The sequence below is a fragment of the Laetiporus sulphureus genome, assembly GCF_001632365.1.
Source record: "Laetiporus sulphureus 93-53 unplaced genomic scaffold LAESUscaffold_66, whole genome shotgun sequence".
NCBI classification, from domain to species: domain Eukaryota; kingdom Fungi; phylum Basidiomycota; class Agaricomycetes; order Polyporales; family Laetiporaceae; genus Laetiporus; species Laetiporus sulphureus.
The window spans coordinates 49,368-69,739 of record NW_024468575.1 but is presented as its reverse complement, the minus strand read 5'-3'; the positions used below and the strand labels follow the sequence as shown (position 1 = coordinate 69,739).

Sequence of the window (20,372 nt, the reverse complement as noted above, 5' to 3'; positions counted from 1 at the left end):
TAAGTCCCCCAGACTTATTCTCATCTCTGCTACGCCTCTTCATACAGTGTTACCAGTGCTCACTTGTAAGGCACTGCTTTACCTTGATTATCTTTGTGTCCATCCTTACGTCGACAACAGTCAGTAAGTGTTTGATCATAAGGTCATAGGCTTAGTCGGCGCTCTGCGTTCTAAGTTTGTGATACAGATCAAGGTCTGTTCATATACATGCACTATGGATTTATTCTCATTGTCTTTCTGGTCTGCCTCGTCTGCTGCAAGCACAAAAGCACCTATCAACGGTTCTGAACACATGTGCGTGCACGTCGCCGGCTTCTAGTCTCGTTACCTCCCTCATGGAAGTGTTCATAACGGCGACGAACGGGTTTTCTCACTTGGAAATTGATTGTTCGACATCAAGTTCCGCAAAGGCGGCCATAGAAAGGTATGGCCATTTGGTTTGGCAGCACTATTACAAGCTCACACCTATATAATGACAGCATTCCAAGGCCGGAAGTTGTCAAGAGGATAATGAACGTCGATAGTATGCACTCTCAAGTGGAAGCGACTTGCGCACTCGCGAAACCCATATTGTGCACACCTAGACTGGTTTCAATAAATCCAGAGGTCCCAATCAGTGCGACTCCTCCTCCGAGCAAGGTCGTCCAGTCACTGTCTCTCGTGAAGGTGCATCGCCGCTTGCGCAACTGCCAAGACCAACGGTGCCCTCTCCGATGTCAATGGCCCAACACACTTTGCAAAAAAAAGATTCCTCAATCAGCTAGATTGCACCGAACGGATGAAAGGAAAGTTGGTCAGACAGAGCCATCGCAAATCATGCCACATACCATTTCAAGCTAAACCGTCTCAGCTCAGAAGCTCAGAAGAACTGCCTAGCAGACCCGTGCAGAGAAGGTCGAAGAAAAGATGGGCCAGTCCATTGCGCACGCAGCCCCTTCACCGTCCTCTCGCTGACACTCTCTGTCTCTTTCTACTCGTCCAGGAGCTAGACACATGAGTTCAGACAGTCACATGAGCGGCGATCATCGTTGTACCTGGATGAGAAGCGAGAGCGTGAGGGGAGTCAGGAAGCTCGTGAAATATCTCATCAGGCACAGCACGTGAAAAGCGCAGCTCAAGAGGAGGACGTGAGGCTGAGAATGAGTTGGATTGTGATAGAGAGAGGGGTCTGGAAAGGTAGAGACTTCGTGATAGAGACAGGGAAAGAGAGCGCAAAGAAGACAAGGATCGTGAGCATGATCAGGACAAAGACAGAGATCGGAGTCGGGATGGGATAGACATTGCAGGGATGACAAGGACTGTGATCGGTCCCGGAGGAGGGGGGGGCAACATCATGAACATTGCTTTCATGGCTTCTGTGCCAACTGTTCCCTCCATGGACGAACGTGGCCTCCCCACAAGGCTCGATCTACCAAGACATCGAGAGACCGAGCATCGAGAGGAAGCGTTGGGCAAGAGAAGATGTGCAATCGATTAGTGGACTCAATGACTTAGCACAGGCCTAGCGTAGAATCACGAGACATGAATGCATGACCAGCGACAGAGCATCAGTAAAGGGTCAGTGCAATCCCTTGATCACCAGTTTTGGCAGAGAGCCTTGCACGCTCCAGGACCATCAGAACCCGCTACTGACATTGCGGGAATAATGGAATCGGATGGAGAGAAAAGGCACCTACTGTCGGCACAGATACAGAATGAGACTCATGCTGATAGCACACAGAATGAGGCTCACATCGATATGCGGGTAGCGTATGTGAATGTAGCTGATCATTCTGATAGTAGTCCATCCTCCCGCCAGTGACGTTAGGTGGTTATTGTTTGTTCAGAGCGTCATGAAGGTCGCCATCCAATACCGCCGATCCGCTGCTATCCAGCACCATCCAGAGTCGCTGGGACCCGCTAAACGTCAAAGGATGTTTCCCGAGTTTTTCATGCCATTTAGCTGAGCAGCTTATTGTCTGTTCTTGGTGCCCCCCTTCGACCCAGAGCTGCTATTCAGAATTGAGCTAGTGTGATGGTTTTGATGGTACATCTGTCCTCCTGCCTGTATCTAGCTGAACAACTTATTGTATATTTTCAGTGCCCTTGCCCAGAGCCACTGTCCAGAGTTGTTGGTGTCATCCGCTGATGCACCCTTTCCATGATGGGCAGCGTATGTGAGTTAAGGTGTTCATTTTGATGGTACGTCCGTCCTTCCGCCGGTTTCACTAGATAGGTGCTTATTGTCTATTAGAAGCGCCCTGAACGTCGTCATCCATAATTGCCTTCCAATATCACTGTCCAGCACCATCCAGAGTCATTGTGACACTCCAAGCGTCGAAAGACAAGATTGTCAGTCGCTTTCCAGAATCGTTCTTGCCATCTGACAGACTCATCCTAATCGAGCAATTAAGATGCGATGCTCCTCTAATTGTCCATTCTCAGAGCCATCACCAGAGCATCCAATTGTCAAGACCCTCCTGTGAGTTGCGGAATATGAAAGATGCACACGGAACTCTCTGAGGTGGGCGTTTCATGTCGTGCCGATTTATTGTCTTCTTACTTGTCCTTTCTAACTTACACCATTTCCTCGTCTTCTCGCGGCATAACTGGCATTTGTGTACGTGAAGAATTCCATCGTTTACACTCTCATGTAATGTGTGTGACAGTTTACATTGAAGAAGATGTTGCGCGGCCACGATCTTCCCGTGAACACCGTGGCTGTCAGCCATGATGGTCTGACATTGCTCACAGGCGGTTTGTTTTCAACATACGCTGCTCACCCCCAGTTCTCACCCAAGACATTGCAGCTGACGATGGACATGTTATTGTTTGGGATCTCGAGACTGCGCGCCAGATACAGGACATATCATGCGTGTTTCATGGCCAAGTGGTTTGCATATGCTGGATTGATCTTGGCAAGGGTGACAATCTGGCTTTCATCATTGGCTGCGCCGATGGCAGCCTGCAGGTTTATCAGAGAGTGGACTTGAAGGTGCGTCTCACCAGCAAATAAGCCATGCATTACCTACTGTCCTGCCACAGGCCCCCTTCGCATACTGTTCTATGACGGTTGGCCACAAAGCCTTCGTTCAAAACATTAGCTATGATCACAGTAGTGGTCGCATCGCCAGTGTTGGCAGGGGCACAATTCAGCTGTGGAAGTTGACCACAGGTGGTTTGTCTCCATTTTCCATTTCTATAACAGCGATGTATGCGTGCCTCATGAACCTACGCACAGGCTGTTTGGAGAAGATTCCTATGGACTTTGAACAGGAGGGAGTAATGGTGCAGAGCGTTCACTTTTTAGACAATGGAACCAACATTATTCTTTGTCTCTGCGAGTTGCATGAAGTGTACGTATCTAGGTCAGTGTTGTTCAACAAGCCCTGCTGATCGCCAACCCTTCATAGACTATGCTACAATGTGGACCCTTGGAATCTGCAGTGGGCTAAGCAGATCCCAACTCGCATGTGCATAGTCATCCACATTCACTTACCCATAACCTCAAATGAATCCAGCGGTCATTCTATGCTCTCTTCCGATGAGCAGTCTCTGTTCATCTCGAACCTTCTTTCTGGCGTTGATCAATACAGACTGCCATCCATGAAGCAAACTCGTTCGTATTCCTATCCAATTTTACACAACTACATGATGCAAGTCAGCCTCTTCGACAACAAGGTTGTTATGGGCAGGGATGATGGTTTTGCACGAGTATTTGACATCAGGACTGGGCAATTAACTCAGATGCTCGACCATTCCCATGGTGAGCGACGCGCAGTGGCTTAGACATGAGGTAATCTCACACTTCGGTCTTCTTTCAGACACAACGCTGGTGCAGATTGTTTCTGTAGGTTAGATGCACCCTTTGCTCAGGCATAATGCTGATGTCCTCGTAGACACACGAAAGTGAGCGGCAGTGCCTAATCGTGACCGCATCCACCGATGATGGCCCATTGAAGCTGAGGATATGGTCATGCGTAGATTCATAAAAACAAATACATCTGACTTTAAGTTGATTGAATGCACTGTAGAACTTGACTTCTCAAAGTGTGGTGCCCTCGGCTTCTCCTACGTATTGGGTCCAATTGTTCCTGGTAGCATTTTCCACTGCCGCATTCATGAGCTTTATTACTTCAGAAAGGCGTGTGGATCTGTGACAATGGGCTGCAATGCAGGCACTGGGTGTGTTTGCAGTAGAAGCCGATGGAATTGTTGATACGTAGTGCCATTCACCGGCTTTCTCTCATTGTGTTCGATAAAATTTGCTAGCATTCCTGTGGAAGCGGGCTTCAAGGCTTCAGTAATGACAAGCAAGAGACGAACTAGGCAAGTTAAGAGCTGAATAGCCACCGCCGCGGCATCTGCAACCTTTCAAAGTTTGCAGGCTTGATGATCACACAATGTACGATGCTCACAGTGTGCAATAGGGAGTGCAGAAGATGTCCGCAGGGGCAAGCGACAAACTAGAGTGAGACCCGTTCATTGCTTCCTACCCAGCATCGTGGGAACTGTACGCAGATTTATTGTGTGATTCAAGGTATTGCCACTCTCTTGACGTCACTGCACAGGTGCTAAATCATTTTCTATTGAGACTCATGCATTAGCACCATCTGATGCTGCCATCTAGGAATGCTCAGGATCCACCAAAGATCTCCAGCTGGCTGCGGGTGATGCGAGGATAGCTGTCTCATATCCCCGTATCCCCGATACCGAGCCTTATTCCCTCCTTTTGTTGCTGTCTTAGCAGTCAACTGTGGGCAATGTAGCGTGCGTAAGTTAGGCTGATAGTTTTGGTGGTACGTCCGTCCTCCCGCCCGCGATGCTATAGATGCTTATTGTGTATCCACCACCATCCAGGGCTACCCAGAGCCATCAGGACCTGCTTGGCATTGAAGAATGAATATCCAGAATCATTCGTGCCATCTAGCTGAGCAACTTATTTGTTTTCCGTGCCAACTGCCCAGAGCCACCATCCAGAATTGTTGATGTCATTTCCAGATGCATCGTTTCCATTGTGGGCAGCCTTTATGAGTCAGGCCAATCGCCTTCAGGTACAGTCACTTTCAGGATACGCAGACACCTGTTGTCTATTTGAAGTGCCACAAATGTCGCTGTTTGATTTCGCCGTCCAACGTCGCCATCCAGAGCCGCTGGGACCCACCAAACACCTCCAGTGGATCACCCGTTGATGCGAAGGATGGGAGATAATGAAATTGTTCTCGGTATCGTCAGCACGTGGTGTTCAAGACGTTATTGTCTGTTGACGGCTGAAGATGTGCTCCACCAAGAGCTGCCCTGACCGGCCAGGTGCATGCTTACTGCCGAGCATGAGAAGCTCTATTTTTTTAGCTTGTGAACATGCTGTCAAAATCAATGCAGATAGCCACGCGTATATAAATGCGGTGTCTTCATGTTCGATAGGATGTCAGCGCGTCAAATCATGGGCTTGGTTCTCAGCTTGTTATTTCCCTTCTGGTGGAGAATTTGGGTTGTGTCTGCAGATGCTGTTCCTGTGAGTTCAGCTTCATAGTGTACGATCACTGATCTTGATACTATGCATGCATTTCCAGGTGGCAGATGAGAAGTTTGGCTCAACAGACAGCTTCATATCCTCTGATAATGATGGTGGTGTTTATCTCGTTAACGATCTCAGCAAATCCTCCCTCTCCGTACGCAAGTCCGTGAACAATCGCATGAAGGGTAACTAAGTCATTGTGCTAGATCTCATTGGATTGTCGCTTCAGAGAGCCTGAATCATCCTCCCTCTCACCCTCCACTGTGATGCCTGAAGATTCATCTATTCTCGTAAGTGAAATGATACCATTTCTATCAAAAGGTACCATCTGAGTTCTGACACAGTCACCTCTCCTGTATGAAGCGGAGGAGAAAACTGACATATTTTTTCAAGTACCGACTGAACTAGTCATTGCAATCGTGAAGTTGTTGCCGGATGATGATCTCATCAGTTTCACGATGATATTGCGCCACTTGCACTTCATCGATGTTCCAATCTATCTGGATCGCTATGGCGTACACATTGAAGCTGAGAAGGGCGATTTCACTTTGTCTGGATGGAGATGCGCTTCCATTCTAGGTTTTTGGCATTATTCTCTTGTTTTCCAATGCCCGACGACTCTACGCATCACATTATTCAATGATTCCATCAAAGACGGTCGAATCAGTCATTTCCTTTTGTCCTTGCAGCGCATCCCTGCATTGAAAACCATGCAGCTCAGATTCACGGTGACTCCACATGCAGAACTAGCCTGGCTGTTAGAGAGCCTCGAGGGCACAGCTGTCGTGAACCTTATGGTTTGGCACTGCAGTTCCGAAGTCTATCATCCGTTCAAACTCACGAGACATGTACCACCTCATTCCCCCCTCTCCCTACCTTCACTGAAGGTTTTCGAGCCTCAGGCATCCGCACTATTCGATGCCCCACTTTATCGATGGACAGTGGTGAGTATTAATGCCTCCAACATCACCGAACTCACTTTGAATACCCCGGGCGTCGGAACACCTCCTTGGACTCGTATCCTCGAGCGACTCGCAGTGCTGATCTTGCAGGTCCTGCGAATTGAGGGTGAACTCACACAGCTTGTGCTTGATTGATTCCTACGTCATCACGATGACCTTCGCGAACTCCATATCGGGTTCCACTCCCATTGTGGTGGTGCCACACGTCGACGCTGCCTCCCCCCTTCATTGCCTCGACTGCAGATCCTGGATGGCCTGCTTACATACCTCATCCGATTGTTGAGCGATTCCCGCCATCCGCTTTCAGCTTTGGAGAAGCTCGTCGTACTGCCGGATCAAGATCATATTAATCCTGCCGATTATGTGTGCAACCTTGTAAGAGTGGTGAAATGTGTTGGAGCATGCAGCACATTGTGGTGTTTCAACTGCACCATCCCCTTTCAGCTTGCAGCCAAGAACGACACTCCATTTGGCGATTATTACCTTCACGCATTGGATGTCGCTCTTACTCAAGTAAGTTGCGTCACTCTCAAACAAGCCTCGCGACTGAAGCACAAAGATGCATTCAGTTCCTCGCTGCTGGTAAGCACATGCGAACATTTACGCTATTCACATGTCTAAATGAACCCTATCCATAAGCGTCACCTTCCATGTTGGTTGCAGCAATTCCCTGCACTCCTTTCCCTGCAGATGTGGGGAGATGCAACTGTCGACCGAAACGTCGAATTGTCTCTGATCCGGGAGATGTGCGCTCTCATCGATATCTGGATTAATTCAGGGGATAAAAACCTTTTTTGGGAAGCAGGGTCGGATGATGGTAGTACCCAGTAAGAATCTGTTATGCCACCTCCTGTTCACATTAGTGTTTCTGCCTTATGTCCCATCAATGTTTCCTGAGTCTGCACGTCTAAATGTACAACTGAATTCTATTTCCAATATTTCTCTGAGAGTACTCACATTACACCCAGCCACTACACAGTTGCGCTGACGCTTCTCTGGAATCGGTTAGTGGGTTACAACCCATTTCGTACTCAGCCAGAATCCCTATCACACTACGTATCACTGGTGCATACCTATCCTTGCTGTGATTGATGCTCGCTGACGTATTGGCCCAGGCCGCCCATACAGCATGCCTTGTCCTTCATGTATTGGAACTGCTCATGTCACCTCCTGCGCAGTATCCAGACCTCTTTCCGGTCGTCAACGTTCTTTTATCTACTCCTGTATTTGCGCTGGCATGGCTGTGGAGCATGCCTTAGGTGGCCACCGGGCTCCGGCACGAAAAACGAAGTCGGGACCAAAGTCATCAAAGAGGACGCAGATGGTGCTGTGCAAAACGGGAGCAGCAGCTCCGTCAGAGGGATCAAGCATGAAGTCGATGCCTGTGCGATCAGATTATGTGCAGGGTTTCATCGGAGTGGGAGCGTCAGCTCTGTGCCACATATTGACTCTATATTGTACCTCACAGTCTCTTATCTCAGATCTCAAAGCTGACATCCTAGAGCTATCATTGCTGCGATGCACTATGGTTGGTGTAAGTTAAATAGTGAGTCATTTGAAGGGAAGAGAACGATGAAGGATACAACTACAAAGCAAAGACTTCACACGAATCACCACGCGATGTGACTGGAACATAGAGAGCAGACATAGATCAAGCCAATTTTCTGAGTGCGCGGCCAGTCAACATTACACAATCTGCATAAATGAAGATAGAATGCTTACTGTTTCTTTGGTCGATATCCAAGCATCTCCTTTCCATGTTTCCCGAGCACTATGTGAGGCACTTGATCATGCGTGAGCTGCGTGAGGACCCAGGATACATCGGCAACTGCCATGTTCCAGTCTGACAAGTTCACTTCTTCTGCAGCTAGTCTCCATCACAGAAGGGCAAGAAGGACTGTGAGCAACCCGTTTTGACTGGGCTTTCTGAGCTTGGTTCAATCGCCACCGCCGCCGAGTATTGGATGCCCAGAAATATCATTTTTTCTCCACTCTGGTTGAAGGCTGGCCCACCACAGCCACCAGGAGTGAGTGTACTCATCTAGGCTCTCGATGACTGGAAGTTTTGACAGCATGCGACGGTGCACATGAAGCCAGTGTGCGACCTGGGGTGGGCGGTTGATAGCATCAAGGCCTCTGATCTGTAGTAAGTCAGCAGATGATGGTGTATCAAGGTGTGCATCACTTACCGCAGTCTTAAAACTGTAACCGTTCTCAACTGCCATCCACAGTGAGACACATCTGTCGAACTCACTGCCTAGGTGCTTCGACATCATGAAGTCATGCGCTTCTCGAGCCCAGTCTGGTATACCAGTTGTGATTCTTTGTATCGTATTGCTGGCCTCCTTGTCATCATCCACAAGCTCATCAATCTCCTCCGTAAGCTCATCAACATCTGATGCAACCTCAGACTCCCCAATGTCAGAGCCAAGCTGGGTACGAGAGGGCAGAAGTCCATGGGGATAAAAACATGGCCATTCAATTGTTGCAATTGGTGGCACATCATCTTGCTGGTGCTTTGAACTCACTGAGGATGTCAGTCCTGCACCACCAGCAGCGGTGGCTTGCCTAGTGCTGATGTCGCCGGTGCCAGATGTGTTTGCTGTGACTACTCCAAGTGAGTGTACAGGCTGTGATTGAGGTTGTGGTACGCCCTCAGATGGTGCATCTGCATGTGGAGTTGAAGCATCCATTGCAACTGTGCATGCGTCGGGCTTCGTTTTAGCCAAGAATCGAGTAAAAGACGGGATAATATGGTCATGGAAAGCGTCCGCTTCGCATTGAGACCAAGAATGAGATGATGCATCTTGTGTCTTGCCAGACTGTAAACTATACATAGAGGGTCAACATGCTAGCAGAATACACATTTGCGAACTCACATTTTGATGAAAAACGTGTTTGAACCTTCTTGAGGAGGAGCCCCAACTATCAGAGCTGCAGATGTCCCTGTCTGCTGCCATAGCAATTCCAAGAGAGGCTGGATGGCCTCAATGAGTTTATCACGGATGCTAGATACATAATTAGTGGAAGTGGTTGGGGGGGGGGGGCGGGAATACATTGCTTACAGCTGAATGCCCTGGAGTCCATCTTCTACCTGAGGCAGCAGTATGTTTTCTTCAACATAATCGGTATCCATCTCGTTCTTGTGAAGCCAGGTAGACAACAACAGAAATTTTCGCGATCGCGACGACTCACTTGGATTTCTTGAGGGAGGCAACAGGCAATCCTTCTGTGAAATGTTGGAATGTGGGACGTGAACGTGGGATGTGAACAGGCACGTGACCGCAATTTAGAATGCGGCATCACACATCCATGCAGTTCCGTTGCTCTCAGTCTCCACTTCATCTGGCTGCATCTCAAATGGGCAGTGGGAACCCACGCCACTGGAGCAGTGGCTGCATCTCAAATTGGCAGTGGGCACCCACGCCACCGGAGCAGTGGCTGCATCTCAAATCGGCAGTGGGCATCCACACCACTGCAGCAGTGGCTGTGTTTCAAATAGGCAGTGTGTGCCCACGCCACCACAGCAGTGGCTGCATCTCAAATAGGCAGTGGGTGCTCCGTCAAAGATCCCATCAGACCGGCCCTAAACTGGAGGCCTTGAATTACCCGCAGATTCGCTAAGGGCGCCTCTTCTCTCTCACTTCTGCTCCACCTACTAGGCTTTCTTTGCACATGCACCTTAGTGTAATAATGTAGCAGCTAATGGACTCAACGTAGTGTAGACTTGTGTAGACTTAGCGTGGACATTAGCGTGGACGTTAGCTGTGGATATTAGCTTGGACGTTAGCATAGACTTGTGGTAGAATGACCATTCATGACTTCTGACAACTGCATCATAACTGTGTTATGATCTGTCTCGAATCAGAGAGAAAGGATGGATACAAAAATGAGGAATTGTCGGTGCACGGAGCGCTACTCACGTCGGTCGCTGAACGGGTCGTGTCACCCAGCATAGGCGAAGTCTCTGCGGTGAACCTACGATGGATGTGAACGTGAACGCGAATGCTTCAGTCAAGAACATTGTCGGCACAGAGAACGGTCGTTGAATGGGTCGAGCATATGCAAAGTCTCTGCGAACATCGGATGTGAAGGCTTCAGTCGAAAGTGGAAATGGGACACTAACAATGTCACCTAAGGTTCACACCTTTCACCATCTGATGGTATGTCCATCCTCCTGCCAGTGACGCAGGTTTTGTTCGGAGCGTCATGAAGGTCGCCATCCAATACTGCCAATCTGCTGCTATCCAGCACCATCCAGAGTCGCCGGGACCCGCTAAACATCAAAGGATGTTTCCCGAGTTTTCCATGCCATTTAGTCGAGCAGCTTATTGTCTGTTCTCGGTGCCCCCCTTCGACCCAGAGCCGCTATTCAGAATTGAGCTAGTGTGATGGTTTTGATGGTACATCTGTCCTCCCGCCTGTATCTAGCCGAACAACTTATTGTATATTTTCAGTGCCCTCACCCAGAGCCACCATCCAGAGTTGTTGGTGTCATCCGCTGATGCACCCTTTCCATGATGGGCAGCGTACGTGAGTTAAGGTGATCATTTTGATGGTACGTCCGTCCTTCCGCCGGTTTCACTAGATAGGTGCTTATTGTCTATTAGGAGCGTCCCGAATGTCATCAACGCAATCACCTTCCAATGCCGCCATCCAGCGCCACCCAGAGTCGTCGGGACCTGCTGATATTTGCACCATCTAACCGAGCACCTTATTGTCATCCCCCCTGAGCTGTCTCCACGCCATCGCCACCATCCAGAACCGTTGATGTCATCTGCTGATGCATCTTTTCCATGAGCTGAGCTTTCATTGTGTACATAAACTCGCAGCACAGTGTTACACTTCGTTCGCTCTCGTCCGCGTTCGCATTCAGTTTGCAAGCTTGTGGCCATTAGATCAGAAGACTCTGGTATGACGACGCCTGGACCAGAGGTTTGGTTGCATATGGTCCGCTACTGCTCACAAGTGCCTTCCTTGACCTTGTTTATTGTCGCCAATAGGTGCTCACTGAGCAGGTTGACATGATGCCAGTGACAATAAAATTTGATTCTTGGGTCAATGTCACCGTATAAGTGCACTGCCCCTGTCAGCTATCGTACGCTAACAGTTTTGATACGAGTTTAGGAGCAGATGTTTTTCGGTGAAATAAATACATCATTGAATCAAGATCCTGATATAGTGGTGAGCTAAATGTTCCGATTGCATATCAGAGTTCAGATGCCGCTACAGATCACCGAGGTGCTCTCAGATGGAGATCACAGTTCAGAAGATGAAGAAAATGTTCAAGATATGCTTGTAGCTGAGGGTGTCACATTTGTTCCAGAATTGGTATTCCCTAATCCTGCTACTGCTCAACTATGGGCTGCATCGCTTGCCAAAGCATCATCTTCTAGTCCAAGTGCAGTCACTGGACTGACAGATATGCAGGTAAGCCTGAATATACATCTTTATTGGTTTCATCTAATACGCTCGGTATGGCAACAGGATAGAGCTGACAAAGGCCACTGTGTGGAGACCACTATGCATAATGGAAATCGGAGTCAGTACCCCGAGCTGGCATTGCAGACGTCTCAAGCAAGTCCCACAGTTCTTTCTTCGGCACCCCCTCTGCACCCGCAATGATCTGTCGAGGACACACCTCTGTCACGACTAATGCAAGCTATGTCTATTGCTGTGGCTAATGGGGTCAAAGAAGGAGTGAAGCAAGTGATCGATGTCATAAGTGATAATTCTGGACATGCATTCTCCGCCACCAGAAAGGTGCATAATGATGCCAGCCAGTCCGTCAGGATGAAGTGCGACGATGAAGAGTATGATGGGGATGAAGAAGAGCAGGATGGAGGGGGTATACAATGCAAACAAAATCATCGAGGGCTGAGGGGTAAGGGAACAAATTTATTCCATGTGAGTCATAAGGAACGAGGCATTCTCGATATTGACCGTGTTTGATACCAGGCCCGCTTTCGACAATACCTGTGAGCCAAGGGAGTGTTACCAATCAGCAATGATGTTCTGCCTTCTTCCGCACCCTCTTCTGCAGTAGACGTGTTCATGGATGGGTCGGGTGATGGACCGGATATCGGTCAGCCATTGATTGATTGGAATAGCGAGCTGAGTTCTTGCTGGAACAAAGAGATGATTCTTCTTTTATGCCAGGAATTCTTACAGCGAGTCAAATCGAGCACCGAATTACCTCTTGTCTTCAACCACGATCTGATGTCGGAAACACAACTGATGCAATCCTGCATCATCAAGTTAAGACACACACATGCTCAGGTCCATAGCATCAGATCAGTTGATGCAAGAAAGAGAAGAACGGACGACGTCGCGGCCTCACGTCATGATATGCGACATCAAAGCATAAGCCCACCCAGCTGTGTCAAGGCCGAGACTGACTCGAGAGCAACAGCTCTTGGTGCGGCAAGTGCAGATTATCAATGCAAAGAAAGATAGTGCTCCTCATCTGTGGAGTGCTATCGAGGATATCCTGGAGCAGCTGGAGGCTGCTGGCATGAGTTCTGATCAGACCAATGAAGAAAGCAGTGGTGATCTCAAGGTCGTATGCAAGGTCGCATTACCATGGCGCCATAGTAAACTCAATGCCTTGTTCACCAACATCGATACGTATCATGCCTCGACGCATAGCCTGAGGAGGAGGAATCGCGCTTTACCTCATAATACTGAGATTGATTCATCAACTCTTAAGTCTACGTGTCGCTGCATTCGTGGACTCCCAAAATCATTTTATGACCTGCAGTGGCTGGCTTCACTCTCAAAAGTCGAACGATGCAAAGTCAACTATATGACTGATGTGGAAATTCCTCAGCTGGTGCAATTCTCCTTCACATTGATGGTTTCAGTAGGTCTTTTACTAAGTAAAGAAACCCCAGGATCTTGTCAAAGCACTAGGACTCACACCATGAAACCGTGAATGATGGGGAGTTGACTAAGTGTCTATTGGGAACAGAGATGTAGGAGGATTCGTTGACCTGGATGCTCTGTATTAGATATAGTATGAGAAACAATTGTGTGAAATCGCTGTTGCTTACGTGCTAACGAGCAGTCACTCTGTGAGCCACTCCCTTCTCGAACGGCAGCGCTGATGATTTATTGTTATGTCAGCATCTTACATCAGCAGGTCGTTCTCCCAGCCTGAAATGGCAATGAATCACCACTTCTCTCACAACTGCTTCTCTCACGACCACAACCGCAGCTGCAGCCATATACTCAACCACAGAAATTATGACAAGCAAGGTAGATTTTGCTCCATAGGGGCCGGAGTAAAAACTAACATAGTGTAGGGTCGCGTTCACAACCCATTTCTTGATTTGGAAGCAGACGTTGATGATGGGGAAGAGATGAGTGAAGACGACGAGGCTCAAGAACCTGAAGACGATGAGGCTCAAGAGGCTGAAGACGATGTGGCTCAAGACGACGAGGCTGAAGATGACGAGGTTGAAGTAGGTGAGTAGTTAGTCGCCTCATCCAGCGATTGTTTTTAACCATTTCATGGTCATTCTTCAAGGCGAGGCAGCAGGGGACGATATCGCAATGCATCTCTTATATTCAGCGATGGCTCGTGAGGACGATGAGGATGATGATGATGTGGTGGAATTGACACATCAATATCAGGAAAGGGCTCATAGGGGTAGGGAGAGTGCAAGTCGTGATCATGCTGTGGAGGCCGAAGAACGTCCTCCTTTGCCCAATGAGCACTGCCCTGGGATCTGGATGCTTCGTACCAAGGTAAGTTTCACGCTGTCCTGGGGATTGGTTATTGATGCATTTTCTAAAGTGGAACTCAGCTCTCACTGTTCTGATCATGCTATACCAGTCGTTGGCAGATCAAGACGAAAATCAGAATGCCGTCGATGAGCCACGGAGTCATTCCGTGTACTCCATCTTTGTCTCAGAGAATCAGTCCTGCATCGATGAGGCCGATAGGATCTACGTCGAAGCTAAGAGCATGCATGACATCTTGAAGATTTCTTCTGTGGTATCCCATCTGATCCTCAGTATGCCAGCAATGTTCGTGCCGTCTGATGAATGAATGAGTCTTTTTTGAATTGCACCTGATATCGAGATGGGTAGCTGGGTTCGCATTTGATGTGTGTCCACGTCGAATTACTCCAGTGATCTCGTGTACGTCGAGGAAGTGAAGGAAGAATGCATCATTGTATGGCATATTCAAAGCGTCGTGCAAAGCATCCTGCACCGAGGTGTTCCCCATGCGTGTTCAACCCTGTCCTCGCTGCTGCAGTCTACGGTCCTCATACTGTCCAGGAGCAGATGCCTGATCAAGATAATGGAATGAAGATGTACATGTTCAAGAAGAAATTATTCAAAGACGGACTTCTCTGTGTGTCATGCGAGGTGGAACAGCTGAGGTTACTTGACGGTACACCTAATGTGGACGAAATCGCACCATTTATCTGTCTGCATTGGATCTCGCCTATGTCCATCGCACAAATTACATAGTGGGTTTACTTTGCCAGCCTTGCAATCGATGATCACGTTCGTGTCACTGAGGGGGAGCTGCAAGGCATCAAAGGAATCATACAGAGCATCATAGGCGAGTCCGTTGAAGTAGCGTACGGTCCCAGTCAATCCCAGGTTGCTACTGTGGCCGTTCAGTAGCTCAGAAGGGTCTATAAACAGGACGATTTGTTAGACATCATTGATGGTGTGAACAGAGGTAGGAGGGGCTTCATCACATCTGTGGGCGATGAGACGCTGCTGATATACAATGATCGTGAATGACGTGAGGTGAGTCCGCAGTGCGAGCAAGATGAAACATTGATGAATCATGTTTTCCAGGTTGCGGTGCAGGATACCAAAGTGAGAATGTCCAGTTGGGTGCTCCAATACGATTGGTTGCTGCAATACTCAGTCAAAGTGAGCGGCGACGGTTCTCGTCGACAGCCAGCCGTTCATTTGTTGTCAAAGGCCCACAGAAAGAATCGTGCAACATATCAGCATTTTGTATTGAAGCGCGCAATGATCAGCTGGGGACAATACAAAGCACACAAAGGGTTCATCAAAGATGAATACAACGGCGTGTATCAAATGGAGCTGGATGCTCCGAGGGGTGTTGTAGTGTGGCTGAAGCCCAGCGAGTTCAGATATTTGAGGTTCGGGCTAGCCAGAATGCTCCTCATCTCAATATTCATGACCATTTCATTGCAGCGATCAACAAGATACTCTGCCATTGGGTTATGCAACATCTAGCATTCCGTCATCATCTGGCATTCCGTTAGCTAGTCAGGACATGTCAATGACGCCAGCCACGTCAACCACGTGAGCTCCTCTCAGTTCTGCTACACCGCCTTGGGTATCAGACACTTCAGATGATCAATCTAATGAACCTCTGGCTGCTGCATGGGACCCATCATCAAGGGACCCATCGTCAACTGGGGACAATCCAACAGACCAATATGCTGCGCTCACTTTACGTAAGCTAAATAATTTCTTGTGCTTATATTCGAGTCTCACCGACTCTCAACCTCAGATCCACAGGACAACACATTGTTTCTTTTTCACCCGTGGGTGCAGAAAATGTTGCCAATTTTGAAGCGACTTACGCTCACGATCTGCAACACGAAAGGCACATCTCCTGAAGCCCAATGGGAGCAAGGACAATATGAGGACAAAGGGGTCACTGTCTGTCTCAAAGAGCTGATTGAGAGCAATACCGATCACATACGTGTCAAAGCCTATGGGTGAAGGAAGTGGGCTGAGATTCTGGCTGTACCGGCAAAATTTTTGAAAGCGCGCCATGTTTCTGCAGGTGTTGGAGACATGGTGTTGGTAATCGCAGGTGCCAATATAGGCACCATAGCTCTCATTTCAGTAGAGGTCAATGGGCTCCTTGAGCTGATGCCATTTCATGATGCATCATCGGATGAGCTGCCAAAGATAATAGTTGAGAAGGAGCATTTGATTTACGCATTTGTGTAGTATGCACATACATTTTTTGCGGACCAATTGAGCATGAGGGAAGACTGTCTAGTGCATGGATGAGGATTACGAATGGCCGGTCGGTCTTCGTCTTTTTTTCACAGCCATGCTCAGTATTTTTACTCGCCAGTCAACTTCAGCGACTACAATTTCGTGCGTCAAGGTGATGTGTGTGTACCCGTTGGGCTGGAACTTCCCATACCTGCAGGTGTATACCCTCCAAGATCAGCCGGACCAGACTACAGAGGCACTTCTGCCTATCAATTGATTCCCGGCAAGATGTGTGATAGAGCTAAAGGAGCATGAAGGACGAATCCATTGAAGAACCGTCTTCGAAACTGGCTTTGAATGGTATGTCCCGCACTATCTGATACTGCACGGTCTAATACGGACTTCATTCAGCTGAGCCAGTGAAGGGCGAGATCATACACCAGATGGTAGGTAGCGATGAAGTCGCCTGGCAGTTCATATTCCAAGCCCCTGTGGCGCAATTCACATACTTCAAAAGTGTGAGCAGTTGTCTCATGATCGCGGAAGATGATCACTCATTCAGGCCATCCTTGTTCGCTTATCTGATAACATGATCTGGCAATCTAGTGATGAGGGATACACATGGCAACAGATTGTCCCAGATCTATGCTTCACTGCTTTCTACCTTCGGACGATCGTGCCTACTTAATCACCCCTGCAGAGCATTATTGACACCGGACGGACGCGCAAAGCGACGGATGCTATGAAGCTGCGAAACAACTTTGGCTACACGATTTTGCACTTTCAATTGACCAAATCGGACGTTGTGTTTCACGTTGCATTTTCTACCCAGCGTCGCAGGAACCGTACACAGATTTATTGCACGATTCACGATATCTTCACTGTCTACGTCGCCAGATTGGTGCTGTCTATTGAAGCCTATTTACGTCACTTAGCTTATCCCTTACAGGCTGGAATCATTAGCAGAGTTAGAATCATCAACAAAATGATGAGGGTCGACAGAATGATGACTCAACTTGTTACCTGCAGAAATCCGTCGCTCATCAAGTCCTTCAAATCATCGTGCTCTAAAATACCCTCACAGTACTCATGAAAGGGCTTAAAATTCTTCAGATCAATGACCTGTGAGTGTTTGCTCATTTCAGCGTATAGTGAATAGATGGTAGATTCACTCACTTGGCAGCCACTCGGTGCACCCATATAACAGCCCAAGGTTTTGAGATCCATATCACTGCTTGGAAGGCAATGGAAGGTGATCTCTCGTATAGCATTCCAATCTTTAGCATTCTCATACACCTTGATCAGCACCTCTCGACAGAGAGGGCATGATTTCTTGAACATGGTGCCGTGTCCATTTGAGACGTCTGGTGGAATTGGCTTGGAGACTCTCATGGCCCTGGTGAACCTGTCCAACAGATCCTCAACACTGACGGGGATGTGATGTTGTGTATCTGCGCTATCGAGGCGAATGCGTTTGACAGAACCACGTGAGGGCTCAGTTTCAATCACCCATTTTCGCTGAGACATGTCCTGTATTTCTCTCATTACTGACGGAGCCTGTGGGACATGGGACAGGGTCAATGTCGAAGAATAGCTATATGGAATGTGGACCATACCCCATGTAACGGAGTTTCTGATTTGCGCTCCGTAAACGACCGCTTCACCCGCAGTTTCTTGCGAGAATCTACTATAAAATCGTCCACTGCTCACTGCTTTCTCGTAGATGGTCCCGTGGAGGCCTTGATGGTAGAGCCGGTAGAGCCAGTGCTGACTGTGTCTGCAGCCTGCGAAGCATGCTTGACGAGACTTGAGTACTGCGGAACATACATTCCATGTACGTACCTCACTTACTTCATCAAGAAGAGCCCATATATAATCTGCTTTCAGCCTCTGTCATTCACCTGCAATAACTTTGCTGCCAGTTGGGACAACAAGAAGTCCATGCATGGAACATAACTCTTGCAAGGTTGCTATGTTGAATCGTTGGAGGGACGTCGAACCTAGCTGATGGCGGTGAAAAATTCATTCTGCAGAATCTGGAGTGCATGCCATCATGCATGTCCAGTGACATTCATAACAAGGATAGGCCTATATCATTGACATATCACCGCTCAAGCCTGGAACGCAGACATCCACTAGATGCACCTGGAGCTCACAGACTCACCGATGGAGCTGTCCAGGGACGAGCTTGGGCATCAGGTCTATTGTTTGATGCTGGACAATTGAGCGTTCGAGGTTGCCGATTGTCTATGTCACCTAATTGTCAGACAAGGGCTTATTGTCTGTTTTGTCGAAGATTCTATTAAATTCTGCAACCCTCATAACCTTATAGTCTCCCACAGCGTTGGTCGCATAATCACATAATCGCATAGCTGCACATGCATCCTGTCAGGCCACAGCACCGCATTCAGCGTCAATATCTCCCGCATACTATGCATGTCCTTTTTTCTCCCGAAAGGCTATTTCCACTTTGTCCATCTCCTGGCTGACGTGTTTTTGCTCCGGAGGCAATTTCTCCCACTGCCACCATGGCTGTTCTCCTCAGTTCCACGAAAATAATCCCCAACGCCATGGCTGTACTCCTCAGTTCCATGGAAATGATCCCCAAGCCCAATGGAGAAGTGACGTGAATTGGTCGTGGTGGCTACAACTTGCGTGAAGTGCTGCACTGGAAAGATTCAATCTATAACATTGTACAGGTGCATACATTGTTGTCATAATCACTCTGTGGACATGCGATTTGGAAATTGACTATCCAACAGAGTACAATTCACAAGCTTGCGGACACACATTTGCAGACGCAGCTACCATTTTCAAGGCAAGACATCAGCGAGCTCCAAGTTGTCTACACATCAGTTTGTGGTTTGCCAAGTGAATTCATGCATAGTAAATTAAGAACTCTATCCGCAGGCAGCAGAAGAATATCCATTTCTCACCAGATACGAAGGGAATTGGGCAAGTGCTGACCTCCTGCATGTATATCTAAAGAACAAGTCAGCCACTTCGAAGAAGAAAGCAGCAGCGAGCTCTGAGTGAGACACGAGTTGGGCTCCGCTGTCTGGGTTGTTAGAATGTACCATGAAGATGGCTTGGGTTGAGGGGTTAATTTCCAGTTTAGAATGCAGGCTGTCAGAGCAGTGGAATCGAGCAATGGAATCACATGCAAGGCTTCACGTCCCTTAGAGAAAGCGCGAGCGGGCAGTGGTATCGTGGACGTGGAATAGGTGCCATCTTTAAGATTCACATAGGTTGTTGGAGGCGGTGGAGCACTTGCTTCAGCCGCTGCTCGTTAGGACACGCCGTCAAGCTGATAGTGACAGTCACACTTTCCCCCTTCACCTCGCACGTCTTCCCACTTTCATCGACCATCATCCCAATATGCATATGCATGATTGCCAACTAGTGATCGTTGATGAAAATGAGAAGTTGATTGAGTAGGGATCACATGAGAGAGTGATGCCATGATGAGCTGCTACATCCCCAGTGAGGCCGGATGGGTGAGCAGGCATCGAAATGACAGGCAGCTTTTTACAGCTCATGAATGACTATGTTTCAGAAATTCAAGATCCGGTTTGGGAACAAGTCGGCGACCGATATGAGCATGCACTGCTTTGTGAATGGTCAGCTCGTCGCGAGGGAGTTGGTCAAGTCTTACAAGTCGTGAAGCCTCAAGGGTATGTGCATCTGTGGGTGCACGGTCAGGCTATTCATGTTCTCAAATGTTACATACTTCCACTCAACAATGACACTCAACTATGTGCACGGCCTGCTCACCTCAGGGTTTGCTTCGTTGCACCACCCACGAGACTTGTCTCTGTTGCATGTACGATCACCAGAACTGCAGTTAGTGTCTTTCTCAATTTTCTTCGGCTATCCGGTCTGACGATACTTTGTAGAGAAGAGTTTAAATGCATCACAGAAGGCTTATCAGATGCTCTTGACTTCACTTGAACTACTGGACT

General features: G+C 48.2%; 6 protein-coding genes across 6 annotated transcripts; 4 read left to right on the top strand and 2 right to left on the bottom strand.

The window, feature by feature from the left end:
* Positions 1–2,645: 2,645 nt before the first annotated feature.
* On the top strand, positions 2,646–3,768 carry LAESUDRAFT_664639 (WD40 repeat-like protein; the record flags this gene model as incomplete). The annotated part of the gene is made up of 6 exons (XM_040905137.1): positions 2,646–2,736; positions 2,790–2,974; positions 3,025–3,154; positions 3,221–3,335; positions 3,393–3,452; positions 3,501–3,768. Coding segments are annotated over 6 exons (849 nt in total), but the record flags the coding sequence as incomplete, so codon positions are not given.
* Positions 3,769–6,848: 3,080 nt separating this feature from the next.
* Positions 6,849–8,002, top strand: LAESUDRAFT_717718 (uncharacterized protein; the record flags this gene model as incomplete). Its single annotated transcript, XM_040907361.1, has 6 exons — positions 6,849–6,875; positions 6,904–6,972; positions 7,150–7,286; positions 7,428–7,463; positions 7,719–7,884; positions 7,928–8,002. 6 exons carry the CDS (start codon positions 6,849–6,851, stop codon positions 8,000–8,002), a joined length of 510 nt encoding a protein of 169 aa, XP_040758843.1.
* A 394-nt stretch (positions 8,003–8,396) lies between these two features.
* LAESUDRAFT_764026 (uncharacterized protein) lies at positions 8,397–9,595 on the bottom strand (the record flags this gene model as incomplete). The annotated part of the gene is made up of 6 exons (XM_040913369.1): positions 8,397–8,600; positions 8,649–8,677; positions 8,714–8,891; positions 8,988–9,288; positions 9,339–9,467; positions 9,525–9,595. 6 exons carry the CDS (start codon positions 9,593–9,595, stop codon positions 8,397–8,399), a joined length of 912 nt encoding a protein of 303 aa, XP_040758842.1.
* Positions 9,596–11,679: 2,084 nt separating this feature from the next.
* LAESUDRAFT_717716 (uncharacterized protein) lies at positions 11,680–12,084 on the top strand (the record flags this gene model as incomplete). Its single annotated transcript, XM_040907360.1, has 2 exons — positions 11,680–11,889; positions 11,947–12,084. 2 exons carry the CDS (start codon positions 11,680–11,682, stop codon positions 12,082–12,084), a joined length of 348 nt encoding a protein of 115 aa, XP_040758841.1.
* A 1,620-nt stretch (positions 12,085–13,704) lies between these two features.
* On the top strand, positions 13,705–16,185 carry LAESUDRAFT_717715 (uncharacterized protein; the record flags this gene model as incomplete). Its single annotated transcript, XM_040907359.1, has 12 exons — positions 13,705–13,716; positions 13,764–13,926; positions 13,988–14,208; positions 14,297–14,490; positions 14,596–14,681; positions 14,723–14,871; positions 14,941–15,075; positions 15,280–15,357; positions 15,409–15,593; positions 15,649–15,732; positions 15,775–15,914; positions 15,971–16,185. 12 exons carry the CDS (start codon positions 13,705–13,707, stop codon positions 16,183–16,185), a joined length of 1,662 nt encoding a protein of 553 aa, XP_040758840.1.
* A 1,133-nt stretch (positions 16,186–17,318) lies between these two features.
* On the bottom strand, positions 17,319–18,239 carry LAESUDRAFT_717714 (uncharacterized protein; the record flags this gene model as incomplete). The annotated part of the gene is made up of 4 exons (XM_040907358.1): positions 17,319–17,360; positions 17,434–17,532; positions 17,587–18,094; positions 18,121–18,239. The coding sequence occupies 4 exons, from the start codon at positions 18,237–18,239 to the stop codon at positions 17,319–17,321; spliced, it is 768 nt and encodes a 255-aa protein (XP_040758839.1).
* Between the last annotated feature and the right edge of the window lie 2,133 nt (positions 18,240–20,372).